Source organism: Rhinolophus sinicus, chromosome 13, assembly GCF_057876585.1.
Source record: "Rhinolophus sinicus isolate RSI-liver-muscle chromosome 13, RSI-T2T, whole genome shotgun sequence".
Taxonomy (NCBI): domain Eukaryota; kingdom Metazoa; phylum Chordata; class Mammalia; order Chiroptera; family Rhinolophidae; genus Rhinolophus; species Rhinolophus sinicus.
In genome coordinates this window covers 48931819-48944741 of record NC_142513.1, presented here as the reverse complement: position 1 = coordinate 48944741, position 12923 = coordinate 48931819, and the positions used below count along the sequence as shown (strand labels likewise).

The 12923-nt window shown below is 46.9% G+C and overlaps 1 protein-coding gene across 1 annotated transcript in view; it reads left to right on the top strand.

Annotated features, from left to right (window-relative positions):
• LOC109459063 (neuronal acetylcholine receptor subunit alpha-7) overlaps nt 1-12923 on the top strand; it is a 71176-nt gene that overhangs the window by 21702 nt on the left and 36551 nt on the right. Inside the window, exon 3 of the mRNA XM_019753236.3 lies at nt 9316-9360. Coding sequence (XP_019608795.1) covers nt 9316-9360 — 45 coding nt within the window. The remainder of the gene's footprint in view (nt 1-9315; nt 9361-12923) is intronic.

The following is a 12923-nucleotide window of genomic DNA, read 5'->3' as shown; positions in this document are numbered from 1 at the left end:
TCTCAGGCATTGTTCCTTCAAGTGTGTCATTCAAAGGGGCATAGGAAGGTCCTTCCTCTTCCAGAAATGGAGAGAAGATATTTCAGTCCCAGGTAAAAGCGTATTCTTGAACCTCCTTCCCTTTCCCTAGGGAGATGGGGTGGTGCTGGGGAGAGGGTTCATCCAGCAGGAACTAAATGCCACAGGCCACGGGCAGGGCAGGGGGTCACTCCCTGGTGATCCTCTTGAACCTGTACACACTGGCAGCTGGCGTTGTTTGACCCTGGCCCTGCTCCCTTCAATATGGCATTGGGCGGTGGGCTTCATGAGGGAAAGAAAATCCATTGGCATTGCCCAGATCAAGGCCCTAAAGTCAGAGGCACACCTGTCCCTGTTCACCGGGCATGCGTACTTCCTTCCAAAGGAGTCAGCTCGAGGGGCCCGTTTTCCACCATTTGGTAGGATGATGTAATGACGAGCGGGTAAAAGAAGAAGGAGGGACACACGCTAGAATGGGGCTAATTAATTTATTTAGCAATATGTAATAGCAAAAGACAAAGGCAATTAATAGAATCTGCTAATGTCAGAAAGTAAAGGTGGTTAAGACTAAACTATATACATTGATAACAGTGCCATGTCAAAGAAGTGCACATACATGTAAGTTTAAGAGATCCCAACATATATTTACTATTGATCAGAAATCACTTGGCTAAATACACAAATAACATCAGTAAGGAGTATCCAAAAGCAGTAATAAGCTCTATAGGATAGTAACTATTACAGTAGATGCCAAAACCTCACCAAACTGGGGGAGAACAGCACTGGAAAAGTTGTAAATCAAAACCTTGTCCAAATATATGGTGACGGAAGGAGAACTGACTCTGGGTGGTGAACACACAATGGGATTTATAGATGATGTAATACAGAGTTGTACACCTGAAATCTATGTAATTTCACTAACAGTTGTCACCCCAATAAATTAAAAAAAAACCCACAAAAAACCTTGTCAGGTCTGTAGCTGAGAGAAACTCAGGTGTCTCCCACACTACTGTTTGTTCCCAAGAACGCTGCTGCTGTTGCCTTTGTTGTTGTTGTTGTTAGAAGTCAAGGTGTCTTCTGATGCTGTCGGCTGCGCACAAGTTTTCAAGGTGTTAACAATCTGAAGAATGTTGCTGCTGTTGTCGTTGCTATTGTTGTTATTAGAAGTTCGGATGTCTTCTGAGATAAGCCATAAGGTGCACACAAGTTTCTAGATGCTAACAAGTTCTCAAGAAGGCTAACGGTGGGGAACAACACTGGAGAGGCCGGGAACCAGCCAGCCCTCACCAGCTCCACGGCTGGAAGTCAGGACGTCCCCTGGTGGTGTAAGCTGTGTTGCTGGAAGTCTTCAAAATGTCAGAATGATGAAGAATTACTAATGACAAATGACCAAATGATGAAATAATAATAATTATACTGCCAGCTGAGGTCTGTCTTATATATTTTTCTCAGATGTAGCATAGAGCCAAGTTTCTTGTTCCTGCCTCCCCCTCAGGGAATGGCTAGTTCCGGGGGATCTGGCAATTACTGATATGAATGTTGTCCATCCAGCTGAAGGGCCAACTCATCCAGATAAGCAACAAGGCCTGGCGATGTGCCTGTCACGTCGTCCTGATATAACTTAGCTACTTCTTCTCTTCATCTGTTGATGTGGGCTAAACAGACAGAAACAAAGAGGGAACTCTCTCAACCGCTGATCAAGAATTTCTTTAACCCTAAGCTAACCATCACCTCACAGCACAGACAGAACAACAAACATCATCTCATGTCTCCCCTGCTCGGGAGAATGAGACCAAAGGGGGAATTTACTCAACCCCTGATCACAGCACAGAAACAGATAAAAGCTAATAGACAAAAGCTCACATCAACCCATGAAGGCAAATTTTCCTCGACACCGACCCTACAGATGTGTCCTCCATGGCTTATGTGAATAAGGAATTATACACTGACCTGTTGGGAGGTAAGAAAAATGTGTTACATTCGGGCCTGCATTTTTTAAATTCCTCAAGGATTCTAGAGATGTGGAGGGTTCGCTTTGGTAGTTAAGAAAAAGCATGAGTCCATGGTCACTTTGGGGTTTCTAGAGGCAGAAGTTGTCCAAGGGCTGTAGCCTCTTCCTCCGTGGGACTCTGGGGGCAGCGTCTACAGTGTGAGGCCACTCAGGGTGTTGTGTTTTACAGGGTCACAGCATAACACGTTGACCTTTCTTGTTAGCACTGATCAGTACGGTTAGAAATAAGTATATGTAAACAGTTCAGCTGTGGTTAAAGAGATCCTGAAGCATAGTCGGGAAATGTGAGACTCCTTGGCTAAGCCCTTGGGTGTCTGGTGCTGGTCGGGGGCAGCTTCCAAAGCTTGAAGGAACTCATGGGGCACGTGTTCTCCTAGAAAAGGTTCACGTCTGCGCATTCGTACATCACAGAATAACCATTAACCCTGCAAAGAAAATTAAGTGTGGACCTCTAGACATGTGCCTTCCAAGCCTGGATTTCAGTGAGAATAAATCCTGTGTAATTATGGGCCACTTTTAAAAGGAGGCGGTCGGAGGTAGAGAGACGTTGCCAGTTTGGGCCAACTCTCTAAGTCTTTTTTTTTTTTTTTTTTTTTAATTGGAAGAACTTTGCATGGGACAAATTTGTTTCTGATCATTAAGAGGTGGAGAACTTTATCACATTTTCGGCACTTTTCTTGTGCTACCTGTGTAACCTTTGCAATGTTCTAGAGAGATGGCAATCATTGTTTTTATAAATAAGGAAACGGAGTCTCGGACAAGCTCAGTGACCCCAAGTCCACAGATCCTGAGTAGCAGAGCTCAGGGCTGCCTGTGATGTCTAGACATTTCACACTGTACCACCAAGACACAGACCCTGCGCAACCCCCAAATGAGAATGGAGATGGAGTAGGGCTCTGCCCGCCAAGAGGGCCGGGCCCTGGGGTCCAACAACCAGGACGTTGCAAGAATGCCACATCCTACACCAGCGGCTCCAAACTTTTAATCTTCAGAACCCCTTTACTTTCATAAGCTTATTGAGGATCTACCCTCAATTTTTTTTTAACATGGGTTGTATCTATCCGTACTTACCATGTTAGAAATAAACACCAAGAAAATATTTTAAAGTCCATTAATTCATTTAAAATTATAATAAACCTGTGTTATGTTAACATAAATATTTTATGAAAAATAACTCCGTTTCCTCAGACAAATTTAGTGAGAAGGTGGCATCATTTTATATTTTTGCAAAGCTCCTCAATGCCCAGCTTAATAGGGGTCAGCTGGGCTGTCCTAGCAGCTTCTGCTTTCAGTCTGCTCCTGACAGCACATGTCCCATGACCTCAGTAAAGACTCCAAAGGCCCAAGAGGAAGTGAGGGTGAAGCTGGCTCGTGACTCCTAACAATTATGAAAAATGTTTTGACTTCACGGATCCTCTGAGAGCATCTTGGAAACTCTGGGCTTCCCAGGCTATCCTTTGAGAACTGCTGTGCTGTACAGACAACAAAGGCAACCATTTTCCATTATCATCGCCAAAGTGGCCTCTGTTATGGCACTGGGGGCAGAGTGGCCTCGTGGATCAAACACAAGTATTGAGCTGAACAGATCAGGGGTGGCTCTCACACTGAGCTGTGTGACCCAGAGCCAGCAGCTTATTTTGTTTCACAACTGTGATGTCATTATGCAACCCCCTCCCCCATGATTGTAAAGGTGATGTATGCTCAGTGCAAAACGCCCAAATAGAACAGGGGCGTATAAAGTTAAACGTGGGAGCTTTCCCACAATCCCCATTGCTGAATGAAAACTGCGGTGTGCTGACTTGGTGTGTGTGTGTGTGTGTGTGTGTGTGTGTGTGTGTGTATCACACTTAGAAAAATGCAAACTCTATTTAAGGTTTAGCCACGTAATTTTCAGATATCATTTTCTGACATCCTTGGCGGTGAAGACCATGCTCTTGTTCCTCTTTTGCCCATTTTTCTACTGGATTGTCTGCCTTTTTCTTATTGATTTGTGGAGTTTATTTCTTATGCTGGATAGGAGTCTTTTGTCAGACTTAATATTCGCTGACTCAGGGAAAATCACAGACTCTGAATTTATTATTCTGCAAAACTGGGGCAAAAATATGATCAGTGTAAAGACTAAATGAGATAAAAGAAGTAATTCTTGTTATAGACTGTAGAGTGCTACACAAATATGAATTTATGTTATCCAGCAATTTTTCTCTGCAAACAAGAACATAGACACAATTAGATCTCCCACTGTCTATTTTTTCTCAGCTTCTACACAAAAGCAAAGAAAAAGTATTAGAACCTCTGAAAATACTGTTGAATAATGTAACCTGATAACTTCTAGAAGAATACTTGCTGTAGAAATGCAGGGCAGAACATTACACTTTATCAGAGGGGGTGTACTCTAAGGCAGATACATAACTATTCTGGGAGATTGACTTTTAAAAGTGTGGCTACTTAAATCAAAGTGTACTTTTAAATAAAAAACACTTTATTGAGGTGTGACTGACATACAGAAAGCTGTACAATATGTACAGCGTGATGAGTTTGAAAATAAGCACACACCCTTGAAACCCTCCCACAATCTATGCCATAAACATAACCATCGCCTCCAAATGTATCCTCCTGTCCTCTTTACATGATTGTTATTATTAATTATTATTATTTCTGTGATGAGAACACTTAATCTAAGACCTACCCTGTTAGCAAATTTTTAAGTATTCCATGCAGCGTCATTAACTGTAGGCTTCATGCCACACAGGCGACCTCTCGGGCCAGTTCATCTTGTAGAAGGGAGCTTTGAATCCTTGGACTGATACCTCCCATGTGCCCCTCCCCAGCCCCCGGCAGCCATCATTCTACTCTCTGCCTCCATGTTGGATTATGTTAGATTCCTCGTACAGTGGAGTCCTGCTTATTTGTCTTTCTGGGTCTGGCTTCTGTCTCTGAGCACAGTGTCCTCCAGGTCCATCCATACTGCTACAAATGGCAAGATTGCCTTCTTTTCTAATGCTGACTAATCTTCTGAAGTGGTCAGATTAAAACCAAACAAGAGGATACAGTCTCTGTCCCAACTATTTAACTGTTAATTGTATTGTGAAAGAAGCCACAGGCAGTGTGTAAATGATGGGTGTGGTTGTGGTCCAATAAAACTTTATTTATAGATACTAAATATTTAATTTCATGTAGTTTTTATGTGCTATGAAATACTATTCTTTGTAAATTTTTTCCAGCCAGTGAACGCTTTAATTATTATTAGCCTGCAGGCAGTAGAAAAATAGGGTGGGTGGATTTGGCTCTCAGGACACAATTTGCCAATCCCTGATTTAGGACAGTAATTCAAATGTTACAATGAAAGAAAATTCACATGAAAGAAAAAAGGTATCAGACAGTTGGCTTTGGGCGTGCTTTGCCACACCGGCCTTCGGTGACTCCCTGGCAACCGGGGGTCCTGTGTCTTCCTATGTGGTCCCAGGGTCAGGAAGGAGCGTGAGTCTTCGGGGACAGCCACGTGTGTCAGCAGCCACAGGGACAGCCACTGGCACCGAGTCACATTTCACAGCCTGTACAATGCTGCTCTCGCCTCTCCCACTCCAGGAGGTGGTGGGCAGCTGTTATCTCCCCATGTCCCAGAAGAGAAAACTGAAACACACAGATGCTGAATGCCTGATGATTACAGAGCTGAAACCGGAGGCGGAGGCTTTTCGGCTGGCGTGTCTCTGGTGTGCTGTCCTACTGGGTGGGGACAGGGCTGGAAGGGCTGGAAGGGCCAGGCAGCGGCCTGAGGGTCTGGAATCCTGAATCCCAAGCTTTGGTTCTGTGCTGCTTGCTGCTCTTCAGGGATATGCCTGCTAATTTATTCAGACTCTCAGGCTAGAGTTTGAAAGTTTCGCCCCCTCTCCCCCAAGGACCCCGGTGTTTGCTCAGTGTGCCGTCCAGCTTGTGGGGGAAGAGGCTGTTGAATCCAAGTTCATCAGCTGGTTCGTGATGTCTGACAAGCTCAAGTGGCAGTCAGGAGGCTGGCGGCTTTGGCGTCAGTAGAGGGTCATTAGGTGAGAGACAAGGAAGCCTCCTTCCTGCTGAGGAACTGGCTTTTGTCCCTAAACGGATCCTTGGCAATGTGAGGGGCACACATGCAGGCACTGCCAGCAAGTTCCTTTTTTTCTGAAGCCAGAGGGACATCTGGGACTGCAGATCTGTCCGTCGGCTGCTAAGCCGAAGGCTTGGCGCCCAGCTGCCCGGCTCATGTAATACATGCAGCAACCTGCCACAGACCCTCAGGCAGAATACGGGTTCAGGAAGCAGGGCATTGTGGGCAGGAAGGGCAGGAAGCCGAGGGTGGGAGGGTGTGTTGTGGGCAGCAGGTGTGGGAGACCTCCCCCTGCAGACTGCAGGCGCTGGGTCACCTGGGCTGCGCTCTTGGTGGGACAGGAAGGGGTGTCAGTTCCCTTCCTGGGCAGGAGGCCGTCCCCTGTGTTTACAACTCCAGGAACTGGTTGCCAGGTCCTTTCTGAAGCAGGCTGGACTGTTGTTGAATTGGGGGGGGGGGGTGTCTTCCTGGTGCCAAACTGCACTCCATCTCCCCAAAGCCTCTCCTCCCTGCTCCTGGGTCCCCTGGAGTCCCTGATGGAGCTGGGTGAGTCAGGGGGCATCCCCAGCCCAGTGCTGCCCACCTGACCCTGGCTTTGAGCAGGAGACAGGGGGAGGGTGTGGGGCAGGGCAGAGGGGACCAGAGTGGCTCCTGAAGGGCATGCGCGGTACACTCCCAGCAGGAGGGACCCGTCTTTTGGTGTTTCAGAATCCACGGGCGGAAACGTGAAGGCTCATCTCTGACCCCTGCCCCTCATCCTTTGGGTAAAGTCTATCTCCCTGCCGCCTTTTCTGCAGGTGCCCTGGTGCTTCTCTGCGACGAGGTCACCATTTGTGGTTATAGGTGTATCGCTGTGGAACTGTGAAACCCCGCCCACATGTTACATTCCATGAGCTCAGTAACGACATCGGCTCCAGGGTCTGTTCCAGACTGGGAGCGTAAACAACAGCATTTCTCTCACAGTTCTGGAGGCTGGAAGGCCAATATTAGGCACCAGCAGATTCCTGGTGCAGAGATGGCGTCTTCTTGCTGGGTCCTCACTTAGCAGAAAGGTCTGGGAAGCCCTGGGGGTTCCCTTTCCAGTCACCTTCACGAGGCTCCACCCTCATGCGCTCTTCACGTCCCAAAAGCCCTCCTCCTAACACCGTCACCTGGGGAATTAAGATTTCAGCGGATGAATGGGGGGCGGGGGGGGGGGGGGGAGGAGACACTGCCCACTGGGCTGAGAAGGTGGGACTCCTTGTCATGGTGCAGACAGAGGGAGCTGAGGCAGCCACCGAGTGGGTGGCCCTGGGTGGGGAGGGGAGGAAGGGGACACACTGTGGAAATGCAGACAGCCACCCCTCTGCTACGCATCCCCTGCCTGGCGTGGCAACACTCTCAGGCGGTGGCTGGCTACTGCTGGGTGTTGATTACAGTTTGAAATGCTGTTTGGGTCCCATGCTGCTGCGCTCCGCAGAAATTCCGTTTTGCTCTAATGAGATTTCAGTTAGAATGCTGGAAAGAAGGAAGCCTTTTAATTAGATTGGTAGTAATCAAACTCCCAAACCACAGAAGCCTTTCTTGGGGAAGATGAAGACACTGGTGCAATTAGAAGAAGGAAAGCCCGCTCAATGGCACACTGGCTAATTTTCAGTCCATTAAAAACAACAACTCCTCAGTAAATCAAGGCAACAGATATGTGTCCTGAAAGAGTTTCTCGGTGCTTTCTAGTAACATTGGAGATTTCAGTGGAACTAGAGGACTTGTGCAATTCAAATGTATGGCTCTGTCAGGGCTTTGCTCAGTAAAAAGTATGGAGATGTGTTAGCTTCACAACTTTTCCCACCAAAAACCATGGCATGTCTTATTTTGCAAAATGGGGTGTATTTTTCCTGTTCTCAAATTGGCAGCTTCTTCCAGACACAGCCCCAGCCCTGGGACCTCTGGGGCTTCTTCTTCTGTCCCTTCCCTGGCCTTTCCTCTCTGCAGGATTCCTATCCCCCCAGCACCCACCCCCCAATCTCACCTCTCAAAGGTGCCCAGAGTGTGAGTGGCTGGGGCAGGGGCACTGTGCATCCAAGTCCCCGCCAACCCCTTACACATTCAACACATTTGTGTCTTAATGAGAAGCCACATCCATTTCTCCTTTGCATCCCAAGGTCTCTGACCACGCCCCAGAAGCTGTCATCCTTTCTGCCAGGCTGGGGCTGTTCCTATTGGAGGAGCTCATGGTCTCAGTCCCTCTGCGTGTCTGCATGAGGTCATTAATAAAGCCTTTCTCCTGGAGAGGGTGGAAACTGCTAATTTACAGAGCCCTTCAGGTGGCAATCGAGCACTAAATACTGTCACACAAAACTTGCTGTTTGTGTCCTTCTGTGCTGGCTGTGGCCCGGCCGGCAGCATCCCAGTAGGAAAGGCCCTTGTTCACTCGAATCTTCTTTAGGGGAGAAGATTTTAACCCAGTGCCGGGCAAAGCCACAGTTGGTAGATTATCCTAAGCCCTGGTGGGGACCCAGACTCAGGGTCCTGCTGGATCCCACACCTCGGCAGTTTGGAGATATGGGGAAAGGGGCCCTGGAATGAGATCCAAGTCTGAATGACTCCTTCATAGTCACCTCACCTCTCAGACCCTTTGTTTGCTCACCTGGACAGGATTTACCTGCAGATGTGTGTCAAGGGCCTCGTGTGCTTCCTGGTAGATAGAGGATGAAGGGAAAGGTGGGCGGGCCCGTGGGGACCAGGGGAATGAGAACCGCACAGCACTTGAGACTGGCATGTGGTCCGGCAGCTGTCACGGGCCGGCTCCCTTTCCTGGGAGAGCAAAGGATAAACTATTCATATTTATATTTGTTTAAAACTATACATTCTGGTAATAAACTTGACTGAAAAATTGGACTTTGCGCCCAATTTTATTTTTAAGTATATAAATTATTTTTAAAAATAGAAAGAAAAATAAGTGAAACCATTAGGAGGTGTCATCTCTGGATGGTGGGGTTGTAGGGCCTTCATTTTCTTCTTTATGCTTTCCCAGCTTCTGTATGTGCTCTATCATAAATGTGTGTTACTTCAGAGTGAAAAGAAAAGCTGAACTCTGGGGAAGTGCTTGGTGCAGTCTGCTTTCCACAGTCCCAATGCTGAGATTCCTACGTGAGAAAAGGCACAGCCCCTCTTTTGGGAACCATACAAACCGCATTTATGATTCTTTTTTCTTCTTCTTCTTTTAAAGGATGAGAAGAACCAAGTTCTAACCACCAACATCTGGCTACAAATGGTGAGTTGAGACAACAGCAGTCCTTGCCACGGGTGTCCCCACTCTTACTTCCGAGGTGCATGTGCTTGAATTCCAGAAAAAGGAGAGGTCCCCTGAGAAAAACCAGGCCTGTCGTCCCCACCTCTACAAAGCGAAAGCCCTTCCTTTGGATGTGTGGCACAGCATTCGCGAGGCTCAGTGCATGCTTGTACTGAGGGGAATCAGGGTGACCCCGGGAAATTTCAAAAGCACTTTATGTCAGACACGTAATTAGAGGCAGGTCTGCATTTAGACAGCCACAGACTGCATAATAACTGGTCCCCGGGCTCAGGAGCGCCGGCCTCGCCCTCCATGCCCTCCAGACAGGCGTCCTTGAACCCATAGCATTGCCTAAGCCAGAGGTCTTCACACTTCCTGCTCTGGTGACCCCTGCAGAAAATTTTCAAATGCTGTATTCTTCCATGCATGGATTTTCAGTTTGACATACGAAATTCTAACCTAAATTTAATTCATTGCAAATGATGCCACTTCCATCAAATTGTGAATATTGACATTTAAACATAAAACTGTTAGTCTCTATTTTGAATGGAATCCATTTAAATAGCTAATAATTTGTCACCCAGATCACTCATTTAAAAGTACAAACAAGCCCTCCTTTAACTGTCAGGTATTTTGCATGCTCCCTTTTTGCCTTTGCACTTGAATGTCGATTACACTTTCCACATAGAATTTTATCCTAATGTGATATAATTTTATGGTTGAAAGTCTTTTATTAATCATTCTGTCTTCATTCTCTCAAATGTAAATATTTGCATAAAAATTACTCCTTCAGGAAACAAATATTTACATGTTTTTCTGGATTAACTTAGGATCACAATTTTTGGTACATAATTCATCGAGGTGATATGAATTACAAATGTTAATAAGTAGCTATTAAACATAAAACTGGAAACTCATTTCTCTACCAGAGGTGGGACTTTGTTTTAAACTCATTGATATACTCAGAGGTGATTTGTTGTATTATTAGAATTGAGACATTGATACACACTTCACCCATCCTGTCACTTTAAAAAATAGATGTAGTAATATGTATAGTTCATAATGGAAGCTACTTTGTCACAGCTATTATTTAATTCCTTGAACTTCTTTCGGATTACAGGCCAAAAATAATACAGTTTTCATCAAGGTCTACCAGCTGACAACTTGGTTAGTTTTTCCTTTAATTGGAAAAGGAAAGTGTGGAAAGGAAAGAATTAAAAGAACCAAAACCCACTTGACTTTGAAAGTATTTGTCACTCAGTTTTTAACGTAATTCACAGAGTATTTTGAATTGGCCCTTTGTTTGGTTCTTGGGTCAGTGTCCCCCGATAAGAGTTAAGAGCACTGTGTCTGTCTTTATGAAGTGAGAGGTAAACTTGGAGGCAAAGGGGATTTCCAGAGTCTTCTTGGGCAGCTAAGCTTTCGTGGGAATCCAAGTGGAAACTGGGGGATAGAAAACAAATTCACTGAAAGCCATCAATACACTTAACTACACGGGAGACCCTTACAGAACCTGTGATGAATAAAGCAGAAATCGTTGAGCCTTTTCCCCCCCTCAGGATTTAAAGCAGTGTCCTTCAGTGAGCAGACCCCACTGTCATATCTGTGCCCACCTACTCGATCTGCCGTCCTCGCGCCATGGGGCTGTGCTCCCTGAAGGACAGCCCTTTCCGCAGTGGCCAGGGTCCCGTCTCTGGATGTCTGCTGAGAACCTTGCTGTGGAAATTGTCCCTATTGCGTCCAGTATCATAATAGAATCTGTGGGATGTTTTCATTAGCATCTAGACATGCTGCAGTATGTCCGCATAAACCTGCCGCCTCCCCCCAGAGACGCCATGGTTTCCTCCTCACCTTTACAGCAAGGTCCTGCCAAGCCCTGTCCCCTGACTGCTCCCATTCTGTCCCCTTACATTCTCAGGTCAACCCACCTTTACCTGGCTTTGGGTGAGCAAACCACTCCCTGACCCTTTAGGTTGCTAAATGCTGTGAGAAATGTTTTCTCCCCCCCACCCCCCAATTTTTGATGAGAATTTTCAAACATACCAAAACACTGAGTGTGCAGTAACCGCCCATATACCGCCGCCTAGGTTCTGTACTTAGCACCTTACTGCGCTTACTGCATCCCATGTTTGGGCAGCTGTCCGTCTTCCTATTGATCTCGCTTATTGTTTAATGCAGTTCCAAGTAGAAGAGTGGACACCCGGGTACTTTCACCCACATATTTCAGGCAGGTCTTAGAGTGCATACGTATATTTTTTTCTCTTTCTTCCAAGGTAAAGCCTGCCTACAATGCAATGCCCAAATCCTGAGGGTACCAGTCAGTGAGTGCCAGGGATGTCTTCAGCTCAGCAGCCCCTCCCCTGTCGGGAGGCAGAACTGCAACATCACCCAGGTGATACCTAGTGGTCCTTACCTGCCAATACCTGCCCTACCCTAACCCTACCCTCGGGAAGAACACCATTGTTCTGGTTTTCCCAGTGATTAATTTTTCCCTTTATCGTTCTGGACCGGACCCCTCAGGAGCACTTGGCAGAACTGACTGCTCCCTCTGCATTGAAATCCCCCTTCTCTTAGTGTCTAGATACCTCTCTGTTAGCTTTTCCTCCCGGCTCACCAGTGGCTGCTGAGCCCCTCTGCTGTCTCTTCGTCTCTTTCCAGCCATTCATCATTCCAGGAATTGGAGGCCCCAGTCTCCTGGCTTGAAGCAACATCTGTGAGCTCACATCCGTCTGCCTCCCTGGTGTGTCCATGTGGACGCTCGCAAACCCAGTATGTTCCAACCATCTCTCCTCTGCCTTCCCACATGCCCATTCCACAAGCTTCTTCTTCTCCTTCTGGATCAATGGACTCTGTGTCCATTTGCTCAGACCAAAAGCCTCAGATACTCCCATAACTCTTGTCTTTCACACCCACATCTGCTCTGGCAGCAAATTCTAGCAGCTCGACCTTCAGAGTAGATCCAGGGTTTCACCACTGCTTTCACCCTGTCTAAACCAGTGTCATCTCTCACCTCTGTTATTACAGAGCCTCCTAGCCAGACTCCCTGTTGTCCCTTACCTCCCCTGGGGGTGTCTGTTTTCAAAATAGCCGTCTGTCAGTGCGATCCTAGTAAAACAAGACGAAGGTTCTTGCCTCGAGCCTGCTTGGATTCCTGTCTTACTCAGCAGCAATGAGATGACATCTTTGAAGCGGCTTTGACTCCCTGCCAGCCCAGCCCTTCTTCCTCTCCATCACTGAGTCCGGGATGCCCGGCACACATCACCCAAGCACATGCCCACCCCAGGGCCTTTGCACTTACTCCCCCACCTGGAAGCCTATGTCCCTAAGAATCACTTGACTTTCTCCTTCACTTCTTACCAGTCTCTTCCTAAAAACCACCTTCCCTGTGAAGTTTTCCCTGTGTTCCCACATACTATCCCAGACCCTCCCCTTTTACCCTCAGCCCACTCTGTTCTCCTTACCATGTTCCTTAGTAAGCTTGGGCTGCTATAACCAAATGCCCTAAACAGGGTGGCTTATCAACAGCAGACGTTTATTTCTCATAG